This window comes from Trematomus bernacchii, unplaced genomic scaffold (genome assembly GCF_902827165.1).
Source record: "Trematomus bernacchii unplaced genomic scaffold, fTreBer1.1, whole genome shotgun sequence".
Classification (NCBI taxonomy): domain Eukaryota; kingdom Metazoa; phylum Chordata; class Actinopteri; order Perciformes; family Nototheniidae; genus Trematomus; species Trematomus bernacchii.
In genome coordinates, this window is record NW_022987876.1 from 1895780 (window position 1) to 1913095 (window position 17316).

General features: G+C 41.0%; 2 protein-coding genes across 3 annotated transcripts in view; one reads left to right on the forward strand and one right to left on the reverse strand.

Moving 5' to 3' along the window:
* Positions 1-856: 856 nt before the first annotated feature.
* LOC117469608 (putative monooxygenase p33MONOX) lies at positions 857-14081 on the reverse strand. Of its 2 annotated transcripts, none has more exons than XM_034114050.1 (9): positions 13906-14081; positions 11387-11450; positions 10561-10736; positions 8407-8530; positions 7913-8040; positions 7543-7646; positions 6100-6302; positions 3266-3495; positions 857-2605 (listed from the first exon to the last, which is right to left on the reverse strand). In XM_034114050.1, the coding sequence occupies exons 2-8, from the start codon at positions 11409-11411 to the stop codon at positions 3281-3283; spliced, it is 975 nt and encodes a 324-aa protein (XP_033969941.1). In that variant the 5' UTR covers positions 11412-11450; positions 13906-14081; the 3' UTR covers positions 857-2605; positions 3266-3280. The 2 variants fall into 2 exon arrangements, with proteins under 2 accessions (XP_033969941.1, XP_033969942.1); XM_034114051.1 differs by having other exon boundaries at positions 3262-3495.
* Positions 14082-15449: 1368 nt separating this feature from the next.
* The window catches only part of pof1b (POF1B actin binding protein), a 32009-nt gene continuing 30142 nt past the window's right edge, over positions 15450-17316 (forward strand). Inside the window, exon 1 of the mRNA XM_034114034.1 lies at positions 15450-16149. Coding sequence (XP_033969925.1) covers positions 15679-16149 — 471 coding nt within the window. The 5' untranslated portion in view covers positions 15450-15678. The remainder of the gene's footprint in view (positions 16150-17316) is intronic.

The window sequence follows — 17316 nt, forward strand, 5'->3', positions numbered from 1 at the left end:
CCTTACCCATTTAGGGGTGTCGGAGTTTGATGTCTTGCAAGGTGAGACACCTGCCTTCCTCATCTGCGTTTGCCTGGTAATCTTGTTGGACATTGCTAAGACTGGTGTCCAAGATAAGATAAGATTATCCAACAAGCGCATCCTGCTTTGGTCTACGATAAAACCCTCTTATCATGTTTTAAGATGTTTACCGTCAAAGCACTCGTGACATGTTTTGACAAGAACAAAAAGCATCTCGGAACAGTTTGAACTGAAGAGGTTTCGGTCTCCGTCCTCACAGCTGCATCTGAAACAGGAAAATCATTGCCAAAGTTGAGAAGACTGCCTTTGAGAACTTGAATTACAGACTGCAGAAGAGGTTTGAATTCCACGTGGACAAATCCACACCATTCGTTAAATCTGAGGAGTTGTAAACAGACGTATCAAAGCAGCAGACAATGTCAACAGTAGTCTTTTTTTACACTGAATGTCTGTTTCTTTAGTTTTACACAGCAAAGGACCAAAGTCCTAAAAGGTAATCAAGCGTATGGTAATTGAAGCATTCTGGTTTACTCTAAAACGGATTTCTGCATCAACTGGACATTTTCACACTGGCTTCACACTGTTTTTCACTATAATAAGTTATTGATTGGCTTGAAATGACATGTTTTATAAGTGACTTGCTGTGCAGGACTTCTTTGAGACTGAAAGTCCAACAAAAGCAGGGAGAAGATGTCGTGTTTTTAAAGTGTACAAGAAGTCGGATCCTCTTAAAGATACAGAAAGTGTTGACTCTGCATGAAGATGCTTTTGCAATAAAACATTCTTTCGCTGTACCTGAACAATTAAAAAGTAATCAGTGAATCTTTCCTTCATGTCTGTGTCCATTGGGTCCGGTTGACTACAAATGCATTGTTTATTAGGACTTTTAACTGGCAAGAAAAAAGTAACCATATGAAATACAAAAAAAACGTTCGGATGCACTGACTTTTTTTCCGACGAGAATGTAACATTTATTCTCAAATCAACGTTTTTGGCAAAGAAACAAAAAGTGTACAGTCTGCTCAAATAAGGGAAATGTCTCTTTACCATCAACTGGAAAATGTTGAACAGATAATTCGGTCACGACAGTCACACAGAGGAGATTCAGGTGTGAGACTTCAGTCGGGGAGAAATGTAAAGGGACAAACGGCACAAAACATTAACAGTCATATTCATTTCATATTTAGAGTGTTATCTTTTGAACACCTGACTGACACCACAGGAGAGGAAAACTACTCGGACATGACACTTCACTTCCACTGCTGTGTCACATTACGCAACAGACTTCAATCACTTGACAATTAAAGTGAAATAATAATAATCAGCCAGGTGCTACATTTCATTTGACAGATATATTTGATAGCGCTTGTTCTGCTCTACGAAGCATCATACACACCGTCCTACAGAAACCCTGAACACACAGCTGTTTGTTAGCAGTAAGCTAGCACTGTAGCTTTCTAGCACTGCATTCATCTTTAATAGGAGACACTACAGGGGGAAATGATCAAATATGTTTATAAATGCATTTCACCATGAAACTTCCCCAGGTGATTACATACACTAAGAAACATTTTTTTTGTATTATAGTTATATTTTGTATGTTTCTAAACAACAACATTTTGAATTTAGGAGAAATCTACAGAAACAAATAAGACAGAATGAGTCGAATAAACTACAACATTTGGGTTTTCTTGAGGTCTAAAAGAAGTTATGTTATGGAAGCAATATAGCCCAAGATCTCCGAATTGTCCATTGCAAGAAAGATCATGTTTCGGCCGGTAGTTTTTTGACTTAAATGCCAAAAGCAAAAGCTCCTTCACTCTGTCAGAGACACAAGGTTTCTGCAGGATCCTATTCTTCAGTCAACATACACACAAACAGAATCTGGTAAGCGCCAAAACTCATCAGAAACAGAAACTCTTCATTGTATGCCCTGTGGTAAAAACAACAGAGGCAGACATGTAACCTGTAGCTCACACACCCACAACTGGAAGAATATTTAAACCCTCATATTCCATTTGGATTACATCCAAAACCCCTGAACGCTGCAGCATGTCAGTGTGTGAGCCCCGTCGACATGTAGCTCTGATTTTCACAGACATTATTTGATCCTTCTGATCCCTAGGGAACAAAATCTGTTGCTATAGTAGCATATAAAATATCCATAAATAAAAACATCTCTAAAAAAGAACAGATAAGGGGAACGTTTCAGTGAGCAGGAGCCTGCCAAATTTCCTGAGACCATTTTTCATTTTTGTTCTGTTGGTTTGATTCATATTAAACGACACTTAAGGAATTCTTTTGGAGTTTGTGTTGCCACTCTGCTTATTGAAATGTCCCTTTAAGAACACAAATGCATTTGACTTGTAATGATGTTAAGACTATGAACACAGAAGAAGTTTTTTGTTTTTTTTTGCAGTCATTTGCATCCTGGAGGGCTGCGTGACTTGAGGGTTTGGGTAGGGGGATAATCGTTAGGATAAAGTGCATTTACAGGGGACCCTTCGCCATCTTCTTCACCTTCAGCCGGACAAAGTTCCCAGGATCCGTCCATGTGGAATTTGTTGATGCCAGCATGCTGCAGCTAGATGTACAAATGAGAAGGGAAAGCGATAAGCAACACAGTTTACACCTCAAAGCAGTGCAGATTGGAAATTGTAAAGGAATGTTTTATCAAATTATTTTTCAATGATAGATAGAATAGATAGAATAGATAGAATAGATAGAATAGATAGAATGGGAGGGATGAACCCCTCTTTAATGGTCTCACATGCAGAGCACACAGCACACAGTGACATGTGTTCTCTGCTTTTAACCCATCCTAGCACCAGGAGTATAGCACTAGGAGCAGTGGGCAGCTATTGTACAGCGCCCGGGGAGCAATGGGAGTGAGGGGGAGTGAGGGGGGGGAAGGGGGGTGTCTGGTGCCTTGCTCAAGGGCACCACGGCAGGGCAGGAGGTGAACTGGGACCTCTCCAAGTAGCAGTCCACACTCCACATTTTAGGTCTGGTCGGGGTCTTGAACCGGCGACCCTACGGCTCACAGTCCAAGCCCCTACTGACTGAAACGCAACCAAAAACGGCCGGGCACGGCACGGCATGCTTAAACCGCGCTGTAGTGGAAATGCGCCATAAGGGAGCAGAAGCAGACCTGCAGGATTTACATGACTCGATGCAAATGTCCTTCCAAACACACAACAACAACAACAACAACACAGAGAAGCTTTCACTCCATCAGACCTGCCTGTATAGCGGCCTCTCAGAAGCCGGACGGCATCAGGATGTTCATGTCTCGGGGTTTGAGCTTGTGGGGTTGTGGCCCCTGCCGGCGGCCCTCCACCGTGGGGATCTCCATCTTGGGAGGGCCCATGGCCTGAGCGGGGGGGCCGTCAGCGAGCCGAGAGGCCTGAGACTTCATCACCTCCATGGGGCTCGGCTTCTGGGCGCCGCGGTACGCCTGCAGTGCAAAGCCAGCTGAGAAAAGATACAGATACAATTATTTATCTTATTTTGCTTAAAGGTCACCTAATATGCAAAATGCACTTCTTCATGTCTCTTCTACATCAACATGTGTCCCCTCTTCTTCATGTCTCTTCTTCATCAACATGTGTCCCCTCTTCTTCATGTCTCTTCTACATCAACATGTGTCCCCTCTTCTTCATGTCTCTTCTACATCAACATGTGTCCCCTCTTCTTCATGTCTCTTCTACATCAACATGTGTCCCCTCTTCTTCATGTCTCTTCTACATCAACATGTGTCCCCTCTTCTTCATGTCTCTTCTACATCAACATGTGTCCCCTCTTCTTCATGTCTCTTCTACATCAACATGTGTCCCCTCTTCTTCATGTCTCTTCTACATCAACATGTGTCCCCTCTTCTTCATGTCTCTTCTACATCAACAGTGTCCCCTCTTCCGATCTCTACATCAACATGTGTCCCCTCTTCTTCATGTCTCTTCTACATCAACATGTGTCCCCTCTTCTTCATGTCTCTTCTACATCAACATGTGTCCCCTCTTCTTCATGTCTCTTCTACATCAACATGTGTCCCCTCTTCTTCATGTCTCTTCTTCATCAACATGTGTCCCCTCTTCTTCATGTCTCTTCTTCATCAACATGTGTCCCCTCTGTGGAAAGAGACTCTGAAAGTTTCAGGAACAAAGATTCTCTCTCTTTTTGTCCTGATCCATTTTTATAAAAACCTGTCTGAAAATGAGCTGATTAGATTTTGGCCACTTTATGATGTCATAACGATGTTTTGGCTTGGTAACCATTAGTCAATCAGCAACCAAGGTAACCCCCCCCCCCCACCTTATCACCTGAATCTCCTCCTAGAGCACCATTGTGTTCTTTGTAACCAAATATCTCTCAGAGGGGCGTGGGGAGGGGCTCCTTATTTTCATCTAAAGTAACAGACAGAGAATCAGCACTTTGGAAACAGGGCTGAAACAGAGGGGATTATGGGTAATGCTGCAATGATCTGTTTGGTGTTTCAGCCAATCAAAGACAGGCTCTGTATATATCTGAGAGCTGTGATATATTGATGAAAAACAGTATAATAGGGACCTTTAAGGAACTGGAACAGAATCCAGTGATTTGAACACATTATATGTCATGTTCTGCCACTAGGGGGCTCTCAACCAAAAGAAAAAGAAAAGAGAAGTTATGGCGCATTTCCATTGCAGCGCGTAGCTCGCTTTAAGCGTGCCGTGTCGTGCCGTCCCCTTTTTTGGTTGTGCTTCCACTAGGCCTCGTTCCGGCGCGGCACGGCGCGGGGCCACTTTTTCCCCTCTTTTCTGGCCCTAGAAAATTGTGGTTCTATCGGGGCCAACAAACAGGGCTGAGTCGGGCTGAGTATGCTAAACTAGAGAGAGGAGCGCTGGCAAGAGGGCTAGAACTACAACAAGATGGACATATTTGACCGTGATTTAATTGTAATACACGTTTCAAAATGATGCCGAAGTAACAACATACTGATACCGGTTAGTAAAAACCATGAATTAATGCTTTGTCAAGTCTGCAGACAGACGGCAGGCGAAAAACCTTTTAAAATTCGTGTTTTTCTAGATGGAGATTGGCTAAGCTAACGCAGTATATGCCCCGACCGTCCACACTCACAACAACGGCCTATACAGACATAAATAAAGCAGCGACTGTATTCACCGTGACACAGGCAGTCTGTGGTGTGTACTTGTTTAACTTTTGTCGAGTTTCTGAACAGATATGAGGAGCTGTGAGCTCTGAGTGCTCACAGCTAACGGCTGTGTTGTGTTTCTGGATTTCTCATTGAAGATGACGTCACGGCTCCGCCTACACTGCGTTACTATAGTAACTACCCCAGTTCCTAAACTGTAATGGAAGCGCAGCATGAAGTGAGTCGGCCCTGTTAAGGCCCAACGCGGCCAAGCCGTACCGAGTGTGGCCGAGGCCGACCGTGTAGTGGAAATGCGCCATTAGTCTGTCTCTTTACTGCATCAGCCACTATATTTACCTCTATAAAATCTAAAATCTAAATATATATCCATTTTGATTAAGTTGGCAGAAAAAACTGCACAGTTCAGTTATTTTTTTACCATTTTTGGAATGATATCAAACAGTTGTTAAAATACTAGAAACATTTTTCATAAAGAAACAATCTCTAAAGTTACAGATTTCCATTTTGAGCAAATTTCCACTTCCAAATATCTATTACTTTCCTTAAATTACCTACCTAATGTCATCATGGAAAAAATACTTTGATAATTTCCAAAGCGACTGAATCGTCCCTCATGTGAAAATGTAAATGTTGCCTCTCAGCAGCCGCCTGTGCTCTAAAGCTCAACTCATTTGATCAGCCTTTGTGCCTCTGTGATGCAATAAACGTAGGGTTAGTAAAAGCCAATAAGGGAAGGTTTTTCATTTTGTTGAGTGTTTGCAATCAGTCCAAAAGGTCCATGTGTTCCCAGTAACCCCAATCCCACACCAGAACAAACCCTTCTGAACAAACAAAGTGTTTATTCGAAGGTTTCAATTTGTTAGTAAAAAAAAGATGCCATGGTAATTTGGATAAGAACCAATACATTGTGAGATGCTGTTTACCTGCAGGGTCTGATGCCAGGTCAGATGTGGACTTCTGGACCATCGGCCGCGGGCCAAACACGCCCCAACGTTCAACCGCTCCTGCCGCTCCTGCTGCTCCTGCTGCTCCTGCTGCTCCTGCTGCTCCTCCCACCCCCGAATCTACGAGGTCCACACTGCTGTTGCTGGAGCTTACATCTGAACTGGTACTGCCGAACCAGCCCCTACACACAGAAATATTGTTTCTCTGGAGGCCTGAGGTGAAACCCAGAGCTGTACAATGTGAGCTTGAGAAGAATCAGTTCAGGAAAGCCGGTTAGTTTGCCACACCTTCTACCTCATTGTGAATGCATCATATTTTGTTCGTTTTGGCAACATATCTTTGAGTCACTGTTGTCAAAAGCAACGACAACATGCAGTATACGGTACTTCAGTCAGCCAAGAGGAAGGTCTCCAAAACGATTAGTGGTTTTCTCGCAGGGCGTGTAACATAACATGAATTATTTCTCAGGCTCTTGATTAATATATACCGTTTCAATTTTCACATGGAAATAAATTAGCTGTCTTTTAATTACACTTCATATTCTGACACCTTTTATGTCCTTGCACCTCCTGACTTTGTAAGGAGCGTCCCCAACATTTAACAACTTTTGAGTCTTCACACACACACACCACACACACACACAACACACACACACACACACACACACACACACAGCACACACACACACACACAGCACACACACACACCACACACACACACACACGACACACACACACACACACACACACACACACACCACACACACACGACACACACACACACACACACACACACACACACACACACATCACACACACACACACACACACACACACACACACACACACACACACACACCACACACACACACACACACACACACAGCACACACACACCACACACACACACACACACACACACACACACACACACACACACACACACACACACACACACACACACACACACACACACACACACACACACACACACACACACACACACACACACACACACACACACACACACACACACTTTTATGATTGGGATGAACAGACTCTATTTCCCTTATATGGTATTGACCCCATTTCCTTATGCTTTTTGATTTAGTTAGTAATGTTTTTTATTATATGTACCTTGCTCAAAATCCTTAATATTTTGTTAAGTAGTAGTGTAATATTCCTTATAAATACAAAAAGAACATGCCATGTAGTATGCCACTTTCAAGCCAAACGCATTTTTTTTAATGTGAGGAAAAAGGCGAGAAAATAAATAAATAAATAATTATATATACAATAATAATACAAAATATATATATTGTAATAATAATACAAATAATAATATTAATAATAATCTAAAGTGGAAATCAAATTTAAATTCAAATAAATAATAATCATATTATGGGAAAGTTATGTTTGTACCTGCGTTGTTGTTTTGGAGATGTTTGTGGTGTGTTGGATGGAGTGGACTGAGCCGAGGCGCTCTGACGCTCCTCTCTGGCCTCCATGCTCTGGATCTGCAGTTTCTAAACAACAACAACAACAACAACAAGCTTCAGACAAGTTCAAATGTAATTACCTTTGCGAGGCAGCTGGATATAAGAGATTGTGTTATGGCAAGATCATGTGAGGAAAGCTACCTTTTTAAAGACAATAAGAAACTCTACCAGTCGACACAGTTCTACTTTTGCATGGTATTTATCATCATCGTGTGTGTGTGTGTGTGTGTGTGCGTGCGTGTGCGTGTGCGTGTGTGTGTACGTGTTTAAGTGTGTGTTTCAGTGTGTGTTACCTGCAGGGATTCTGGCATGCGGTGGTGGTGCCTGGTCTCCTCAGCGGTGAGGCCTTTGTGGGGGGTGTAGCTGGTGTCCGTGAGCCCGGCCCTCTGCTCAAACCTGTACACACTCTCCTGGGTCTGCTCTGAGGGGGATACAAACCACGTCTATCTTTAGATATCAAACATTTAAACGCTGTGGCTTCAGAAGGTGGCTTTCTAAATGGTTGTGGGCATCCTGAATCTGAGTGAGTGTTACAATCAAGATGTCATGATTCAAACTTTACTGAATATCAAAAGAAACTTGAAGATATCACTTTTCATGTAGCAGCAAGAACTCTTGTTACTTACTTGGTTAACTAGTTTGTTCTGAGCTGAACTACAGTCTTTTTTCTCATTTTTTACATTTGACTTATTCATGGCACTATCCATTTTCAGCCTTGGTGCATTGGTGAAAATACACAGAACATATCTAGATATTATATTATGGTAATTAGGAAAAGGTAACATACTGGTGATGAGAGAGTTCATGATGGAGGACGCCTTGGTTTTCGCCTTGGTTTTCACTACAGCTGGAGACCTGGAGGGGGCGCTGTACTCCACTGAAGACTGTCTCACTGCACCACTCTCATCCTCCTGGAGGGAAAAACAAACACACCATTATAATAACATACACACAGAGTTTATAAGACCGTGGCACTTTTTAGTTAGAGGTACCTAAACCAAAACACTCCATATTCTTGAAGCCTTTATTATCACATCTAAATTGTTAATAAGATACAATAAAAAAAATCATATACAGATTTTCTTCAGAATCAGCAGTTTTTACATACAAGGAATTAGCTTTGGTGTATATTATTAAGGCCCGGACACACCGGGCCGATTTCGGCAGTCGATGAGCGTCCTGTCGCCCTACTCAGATTGGTGTGTCCCGCACCGTCGTGTCTTTTCGCCCGTGCCGACACCTTCCGCCGCCGATTCACCATGTTGAATCGGGAGGCTGTCGGCAAAATAAATCACTCTGATTGGCTGTTCAGCTTAGCGAATCAGTGCATGAGAAGCGAAACGGAAGTGAAGAAGGCACACACAGACGGCTATTATTTTTCATTTTCCAGTACCGCACTAAACATGTTTTCGATTATAAGTCGTTATGTGAAACATTCTGTGATGGACGAGAGTGAAAATGGAACGCACGCTATTTGTTGTTTGTTTATATCACGCAGTCTGTCTTCCGGTTGCCTCTTTTGAATTAAGAATACACACTACCGCCGCCTGCTGGTAAGGAGAGTTATTGCCACTCACGCATGCGCAGTGCGTACGTGCTTCTTGGCTGTCGGCTGAAGTCTTTGCGGTGTGTTCCAGTGCGACTGTTGGCCAAGACGCAGAGACGCGAGGCGACACAACAGTCAGGTCCGTCGGGACATGTTCTTTGGTGTCAGTTTGGTGTGTCAGGGCCTTTAGTGCAGTGGTTCTCAACTGGTCAGGCCTCAGGACCCACTTTTTCCTTTGTCAATAAATCGCGACCCGAAATTTTTAACCTCTCAAATAAAATGAAAATATATACGCTTTTCAGCATACAATATTAATTAAAGTGAAGTACAGTGCATCCCTTATATCCCTTCACAGAACTAAAGTATGCTTTTAAAAAAGGTTTAATGAGATGATGGAATCAAAGCTGAACTGTATCACATCAAAAGGTACTCATGCTGAATCCCCCAGGAGATTTTTAGAAATACTAACATATAAACTACGCATTCTGGTACACTCCGAGAAGAAAATAAATAAATCTATTGCTACCCGACATATTAATAATATTTGATGCCATTGTTTGTTTTTCACTTAGTTCTGACAGCTTGCTGCTCCTCACAGAGAGAAGAGCAAAGAGGAGATTGTGGGTAAGGGTAGATAGCCCCCATTGTTCTGTGAGCTGTCAATCATCAAAGCGGGGGTCATATTTCATTATGTGTTCATTTGTATCTGAAGTTGTACCCATGGATGTATAAAGAATAGTTCTACCGTAGTTATTCTCTGTGGGAACTTCCGGCAACAGTCTTGATTCTGATTGGCCAGAAGACTCAAAAAGATATCAGCAAAGATGTTTTATTGAGAAGATGATCACTATGACAGAAGTTTTCAAAACCGTTTATGGTCTCCGGTACTTCCAGTCCAACGCCTACTGCATGCACAGCGTTTTCCCAAAAAAAATAGAAAAATAAATGTTTCTTTTTCTATTTTCTTCACTCACACATCTGCGACCCACTCGAAATGTGTCGAAAATTATTTTATTTAATGAGAGCATATTATAGAGAAAATGTAACCAAGCATATCAAAGTGAACCGGAAAAGAAATAAAGATAGGAATGTTTCTTTTCAACTATTTTTTTTTCATTATTCCGGCGCATTCCTAACTTTGAAAACATAACGGTAACAACGTAGGCATTTCCCAAACGTTCAAGACTTTGTATTAAACGATACCTCTTGCTAAAACAGCATCATTAGAAAATAGGTGTGTGCGTGTGTGTCGATGTGTTTGTGCTTTTTAACTTGTTTTTAATTATTGTTTTATCAATTTACTCCTATTAAATGAGCTATGTGTGTGTGTGTGTGTGTGTGTGTGTGTGTGTGTGTGTGTGTGTGTGTGTGTGTGTGCGTGTGTGTGTGTCTCACCTCAGCCAGGCGGGAGAACTTCCTCTCCGGTATGATTGGTCGTCTCCACAGGTTGTTGATGCTGATGTCGTGGGGGGGCGTGGACATGGGGGCCTCCATGTTATCATCGTAGCTCAGGGCTCGTCGGGTCATCCCGATGGGAAGCCTCATAGCGCCCATCCCGGGGCCCTCGATGGCTGCGGACACAAACAACAACAACAACAAGTCAACAACGGCTTTTATCTTCTCTTTCTGTTGCTGAGAGTGCGTCACTGTGATGCAGAGCGAGGCAGAAAACAACTGAAATCAATGCATTGGAACGAGGGCAGTCATTAACTGCCAACGCACTCTTCAGCTGCACGCTGTTAGGTGAGTGGGGGAATATGTCCACAGCAAACAGGGAGTGAAGTGCAGAAGGGATGACGTGCTTTTATTGGCTAATCGTTCAAACTTATTTTTGTAGTGGTTTATTAAAAGAAATAGACTCTGTGCCAAAAAGCAGTTAATGATACTTGCACGTTTTGCTCCAAGACATAATCTAAAAAGAAGCTTGGATTTATTTGTTAAAGATTAAATAGCCAAAAGTAAAAGGATAACGTTAAGTTAAGTTAGCAAAGTTCATCGTGGTCACATGACGCCGTCAAGGTCATTTCCCTTTGCTAAGACCAAAATGCATTGCTGTTTTCAACCAGCGAGAGCAGGGCACACAATAAACACCAAACACTGATAACATATGCAAATGGTAGGAAGATTTGCATCCCTTACCAGCTTTAAAAAACATTGGTAAATTATTGATGGGCTGGAGAAATGTTATCTGTTGTGCGTGTTCTTCCAAAATAAATCTCACCTGGTATGTCCCTCGAGCCAGACATGATTTCAGTAACGAGGAATAAGATCAACCGGGAGAGGATCTGAAAAAAAAGATACAGAGAGATGTCTATTATTATTATTAATAAACATTTATATTAGGGCTGTCAAGTTAACGCGTTAATAACGCGAAACATTTTTAACGCCACTAATTATTTTAACGCGATTAACGCATGTGTATTTTTTGTCCTCGGCCCGCCCCGTAGTTTCAGAGCGCATCGAGTTTAAAATACCATCTACAAGCTGATGCTGGCAGCCCCGCTCCTGCTGCCCGCTTGTGGCAGACCACACTTCAACGCTCACCGGAGACTATTGGACTTCACTTGCTAGTGGAGCCTCGCAGATGGGGGTGCTGCAACCCCCTGAGCATCCCCCCCTTCCCGCGTCCATTCGCGCTGTCTCGCTGTCTCGCAGACCCCACGCAGCAAGCAGGAAATGAACCTAGCTCACACTGTCCGCTCCTCGCAGCAGCGAGCCGCGCAACGTCCCGCCAACACGGCACCCAGACCCCACGCAGTCATCTGTTTGTCATTACTGGTGTCATTTTCTGGTTGCTAACGCCATTGTAACACATAATCACTGATGTTCCGCTGTAACGGTGGTGGACTCATCAGAACAGAGTGGGCGAGCTGACCAATCAGAGCACAGTGGGCTCACAGGGAGGGGGGGGGGGGGCAGGAGCTCCAACAAGCCGTTTAGGACAGAGAGTGAATACACATACTATACAGAGATGCTGTATGAGAAACCAATGTGAGTTTGGAAAATTGCACAATTTAAATCTATTCTAGTAGACCTCAACAATGGAATTATGATCAGTAGAAATGGCCGTGACATGGGACCTTTATTTTTTATTTATTTGACAGGGACAGTGCACATTGATTAACATTTCTGTAAATGCGCCAGAGTTAGCCAACAGGCTATTTTTCATCTGCAGTCCCTGGACAGATGTTGAAAGTCATCCTAAAAAAAAAATGTCACTTCAAATGACAGGTAAATACAATCAGTAAAACAACATTCAACATAGATGCTTAAATTATGATAAAAGCATATATAAAAACTAAAATACATATTCCCAAAGCAGACAGATAGCAACAGGTCAAGGCACATGTGTACAAACAGAGCATTGTAAAGTGCAGATTGTGTCAGTGTTGACAGAGCTGATTTTCCACTAACCATGTTTTTAAGTTAGATTTGAATAAACTGCAGGTGTTTTGTTCTCTAATCGTTACTGGGATTGAGTTCCACTGTTGTGCAGCTTTAACAGAAAAAGAAGATTGGCTGAATGAACTCTTCCTCAATGGAACAACGCAGTCTCCTCTTGTTGCAGCTCTTGTTGACCTAGTTACAGGTGTGCATATGGTGATAACATGTCTTAGCGGAAGTGAGATAAGGCCGTGTATTATTTTGTACATGAGGCAAGCATTTGCATATCTCATTACATTTTCCCAGCTCAACAAGTTGTATTTTGTGAGTATTCTTAACACAAATTCTATTTATATGTATATAGAGTCCAGCATTTACTTGGTCACTTACAACATTCTCTACATTATTCATCTTTTTGTATTTATTTATCTGAGATGTATATATAGTTGACTTCATCTGCATTGTTCTTGAAAGGGAGCTCATCCTGTTACAACCAGCTCACTGCAGGGTTTCTCCAGATGATCATAGCAGACAGGCTGCATTACGTAACCGCTGCTGCATCAACAGGGAGCCTCACTGACACCTGAGCTTTATTCCATAACACAAGCTTACATCAGGTCATGTTGGGATGATAAAGCAGGCCTTGCAGTTTACACATAAGCAGGTTGTTTGGGAATTACATGATGAAGACAAAGCCGGTTGTCAATAGTTGCAATTAAACATTTTTAACGACCCTTTCTAAAAACAGGTACATTTAAATGTAGCAAGTATGTTGACATGACTGGTTTTTTACCATTGTATCACAGAATACAATTAAAATAAAACACATTCTTCCTTCACTCACTTTAAAAAAGGGACACTATTCGCAAAACTACATTGAAATATTCGGCATTTTAAGGTATTCCAGAAGTGGGGAAATGGCTATATTACTGTCTGGTGGCTTAAAAACTAATATAATATCCCAGTGAATTCTGTATATATGAATCACATAATAGCACATTTATTTTCAAGATTATTCAACAGGCTTGTTTGGTGTGAAAGGAAATTTACATTTTTCCTTTAACAGGTACTGCTAGGTGTATTTTAACCGATTTTAACTCATTCCGAATTGAAGAACGTCTACTACACACATGCAAAATGTCTAAAAACAAGGTTTACTAATTAAATACGTCAACTGAGAGCATATGCATGGTTAAATTGTGTATTTTCCGGGTGTAGTTTGGTGGCAGCATGCAGGGTCGACGGATAGCGGAACCGGTCGGAGCTGGATGAAGGACAACGATGCCCCATCATCTGAGGACTAAAACCGGTTGACAACAGGATGCTCTCAGCGTAGTGTGTCTTGTTTTCACTTACCAGAAGAAAAGGATTCTTCAAAGAAAAGACTGGGGCATCTGTGACCCTGCAATGTCGACTGGACCTCGTTGAAAACAATAGAGAAGTCGGATAGCAGCCATTATTCTTTCCGATAAATAAAAAAGCTGCTTCCTCGCTAGATTACGTTGGCTGATCTCGCTGAGTATCGCGAGAGTTGAGTTTGTATGCAGGCACACGATGATAGATACAGTAGATGGAGCAAATATTCTCGAAAAGATCAACATTATTTTACTTTTTTATAATGTGGGATTTTTTTCATTACCTTATCTGTCAGATTACATGGTTATTCAATTATATATATTTATTTTATAATTTTAGGACATACATTTGTATTAATAATAGCAGAGACAGTACTGAATAACATTAATGTTTTTATTTGTATTTTATCAGACACATGAAATGGTTATTCCAATTTACATCTTTATTTTGTATTTTTACATTTGTATTCATATAGCAAGAGAACCACAGGTTAACTGAATAACATAAATTCATGTAAATCAAATCAAATCAAAAATACTTGTTAAAAAAAAGCTGTTGAATATTTCAGAGAATAAAATTGCAAAAAATAAATGAAATAAAGTAAAAACATTCTACAATAAAATATGTTACATATATCTAAATTCATATAAAAGATCTTTGTAGATTTTAGATGTGGCAGTTCGTGCAGAAATGTTCGCTGTTGTCACTGTCTGATGTATAACTGTTGAATTTAATTGAAGACCAATCTGCATTAAAATATTTGGAGACACTGGAAATAAAGGTAAATGCATGAGATACTGTGCAGGAGGCTGTGAGCTGTATCACTACTGGCTGTCTGTTTCCACCTAGTGGCTGGTTCAGGTTTTTTATTCGATCTTTACCATTGGTCTACTAGTGCTGGTTGTTGAACTAACTCTTTAATGCTATCTATTTTTAAGCATCATTTTCATATATGGATTGTATTTATCTTCTATCTTCTATTAATTGTAATACTTGTAGTAGTAGTAGTAGTAGTAGTATTAGTGGTGGTAGTAGTAGTAGTGGTAGTAATAGTAGTAGTAGTTGTGGTGGTGGTATTGGTAGTAATAGTACGTAGCAGTATTAGTGGTGGTACTAGTAGCAGTATTAGTAGTGGTAGTAATAGTAGTAGTATTAGTGGTGGTAGAAGTAGTAGTAGTAGTGGTGGTATTAATAGTAGTAGTATTAGTGGTGGTAGTAGTAGTAGTATTAGTTGTGGTAGTAATAGTACGTAGCAGTATTAGTATTAGTAGTTGTGGTAGTGGTACAGGAAGCTTTACTTTTTATTTTTTTTAATTGTATTTTTTAACTTATTAAGTTGATGTCATAAGTACACCAAGGCAAATTCCTTGTAAAACCTATTTAATAACAAAATAAACAACATTTAATAATCAGGAATCCTCTGTGTCTAAATGAACTGACTGTAACTATAATAAGTATCCATGTTGACGGTGCAACAGGTGACTTCCTGTCAGCTGAGCCTCCTCCCACCTCCACAGCAGTATTTTCGGGCAGAGGAGCGGAGCGCCTACCTCACTTTCTCAGTCTTCCCCTCCACGGAAGAACTCCTCCAACCGGACTTTCCTCTCCAGTTTGCCAAGCAGAGGAGGAAGTAAACCCGAGGTAGTTTAACTTTTCCCACCGCTGAAAAACACGCACAGGCGAACAGCTTGAATCGCCAACTCTTCCAACTTCCAAACTTTCTTTGGTTGTTTTTATTTTTCCTCCCTTTTTCGGTTTTGTGGATCCATCAAGATGTCTATGCATAGCACCCAGAAGACGACGACCTACCGGACCGTGAAGGTGGCGGCCTCCTCCCCGGAGCCGGTGGTGAGCAACACGGTGATCTCGTCCAGCCCGGTGTCCCCGGTTCCGTACGGGATGAACGGCTCCTATGAGACGGTGCGGTACCTGATGCCCATGCAGCAGGGCATGCAGCAGCAGCAGAGCTACATCCCGGTGCAGCAGCAGCAGCAGTCCTACATCCCGGTGCAGCAGCAGCAGCAGCAGTCCTACATCCCGGTGCAGCAGGGCATGGTGCAGCAGGGCATGGTGCAGCAGGGCATACAGCAGCAGTACATCATCATGCAGCAGCCCATGATTCAGCAGCAGCAGCCCATGATGCAGCAGATGGTTTCCCCGGTGTACATGCAGGGAATGTCCAACCTGAGCGTCAGCAGCCAGGACACCACCGACCACATGTACCTGCAGAACAGCAGGCATGAGGTGAGCCCCATGGACAGCTGATTAGAGGCTTGTATTATTGATATTCTGTGTGTTTATAATGCAAAGTTAGGTCTACTATCTCAAAAATAACAATAACAACATTATAAAAGTCATTATCTCAGTCAGTTTCTCATTGTTAAGAGATTTTAGGCAATTTTTTTGTGATACTAAGTCATTAATGTGTTATTATTATTATGAGATCAGTTATTGTTTCGAAATACTAAGTCATTTTTTGAAATGCAAAGTCCTTATTTGTATGCTTAAGTCATTATTATGTCACACTAAGTCATCAATGTGTAATACTACTGTAAGTCAGTATTTTGAGAAATGAAGTCATTATTTTCTAATACTAAGTCATTCTTTTGAAATATTAAGTCATTGCTTTGTGCTATTCTATATTTTTTTTTACATGAAGTCATTATTTTTGAGATTTTAAGACATTATTTTGTAATACTCAGTCATTATTTTGATATATTAAGTCAATATTCTGAGATATTAAGTCATCATTTGGAGTTTCTAAGTCTTTATTTTGCTCTACTTAGTAATTATTTTGAGTTGAGTTAGTATCTCAAAATATATGTAATAATACAATTCATTTTGGAGATGAGAACACGTTTATAATTAGCAGAATATTCATCAGTTGTGTGAGAAAGAGTCCACACACCAGGTACTGATCGCAGTGTGCTGTTACATGTCTGAGATTGTTTATTAGTGTGTCAGTCACAAAGCGTTTGAATGCATGATGTAACAGCTGTCAGAAAAACCTCAGCAGTGTGAGCATGTTTACCACATCACAACGACTTCTGACACTATGCATCACATTCTTACAGTTAATAGCCAGATAATAATAAATATATAATACATATAATAATAATAATATAATATAATAATATAATAATAATAATAATAATTTATAATATAATAAATATATGACCAAGCTAATGTTAAGACAGAGAGACTTTTGCCACGACCCCAGATGCACATTTTAATACAGAAAGGAGACAATTAAATGTGTTTCTATACAAAATGATGGATTAAAAGTAAAAATGTGATTAAGTAATGATGAATATAATTGTTAGTTGCGGGCTCAATGCTGCCCCCATGCCTTTCATTTCAACTGCTGTCAATTAAATGCTAAAATGCCAAAAAGTATTCTTAATAAAAAGG

Bases quoted from the DNA above. Each gene is read 5' to 3' on its own strand.
- LOC117469608 (XM_034114050.1), bottom strand. From the start codon at position 11,411: ATGTCTGGCTCGAGGGACATACCAG. The intron at 10,737-11,386 runs GTGAGATTTATT...TTGTGTCCGCAG, and splicing joins TGGCTCGAGGGACATACCAG to CCATCGAGGGCCCCGGGATG. The intron at 7,647-7,912 runs GTAACACACACT...GTTGTTGTTTAG, and splicing joins GCATGCCAGAATCCCTGCAG to AAACTGCAGATCCAGAGCAT.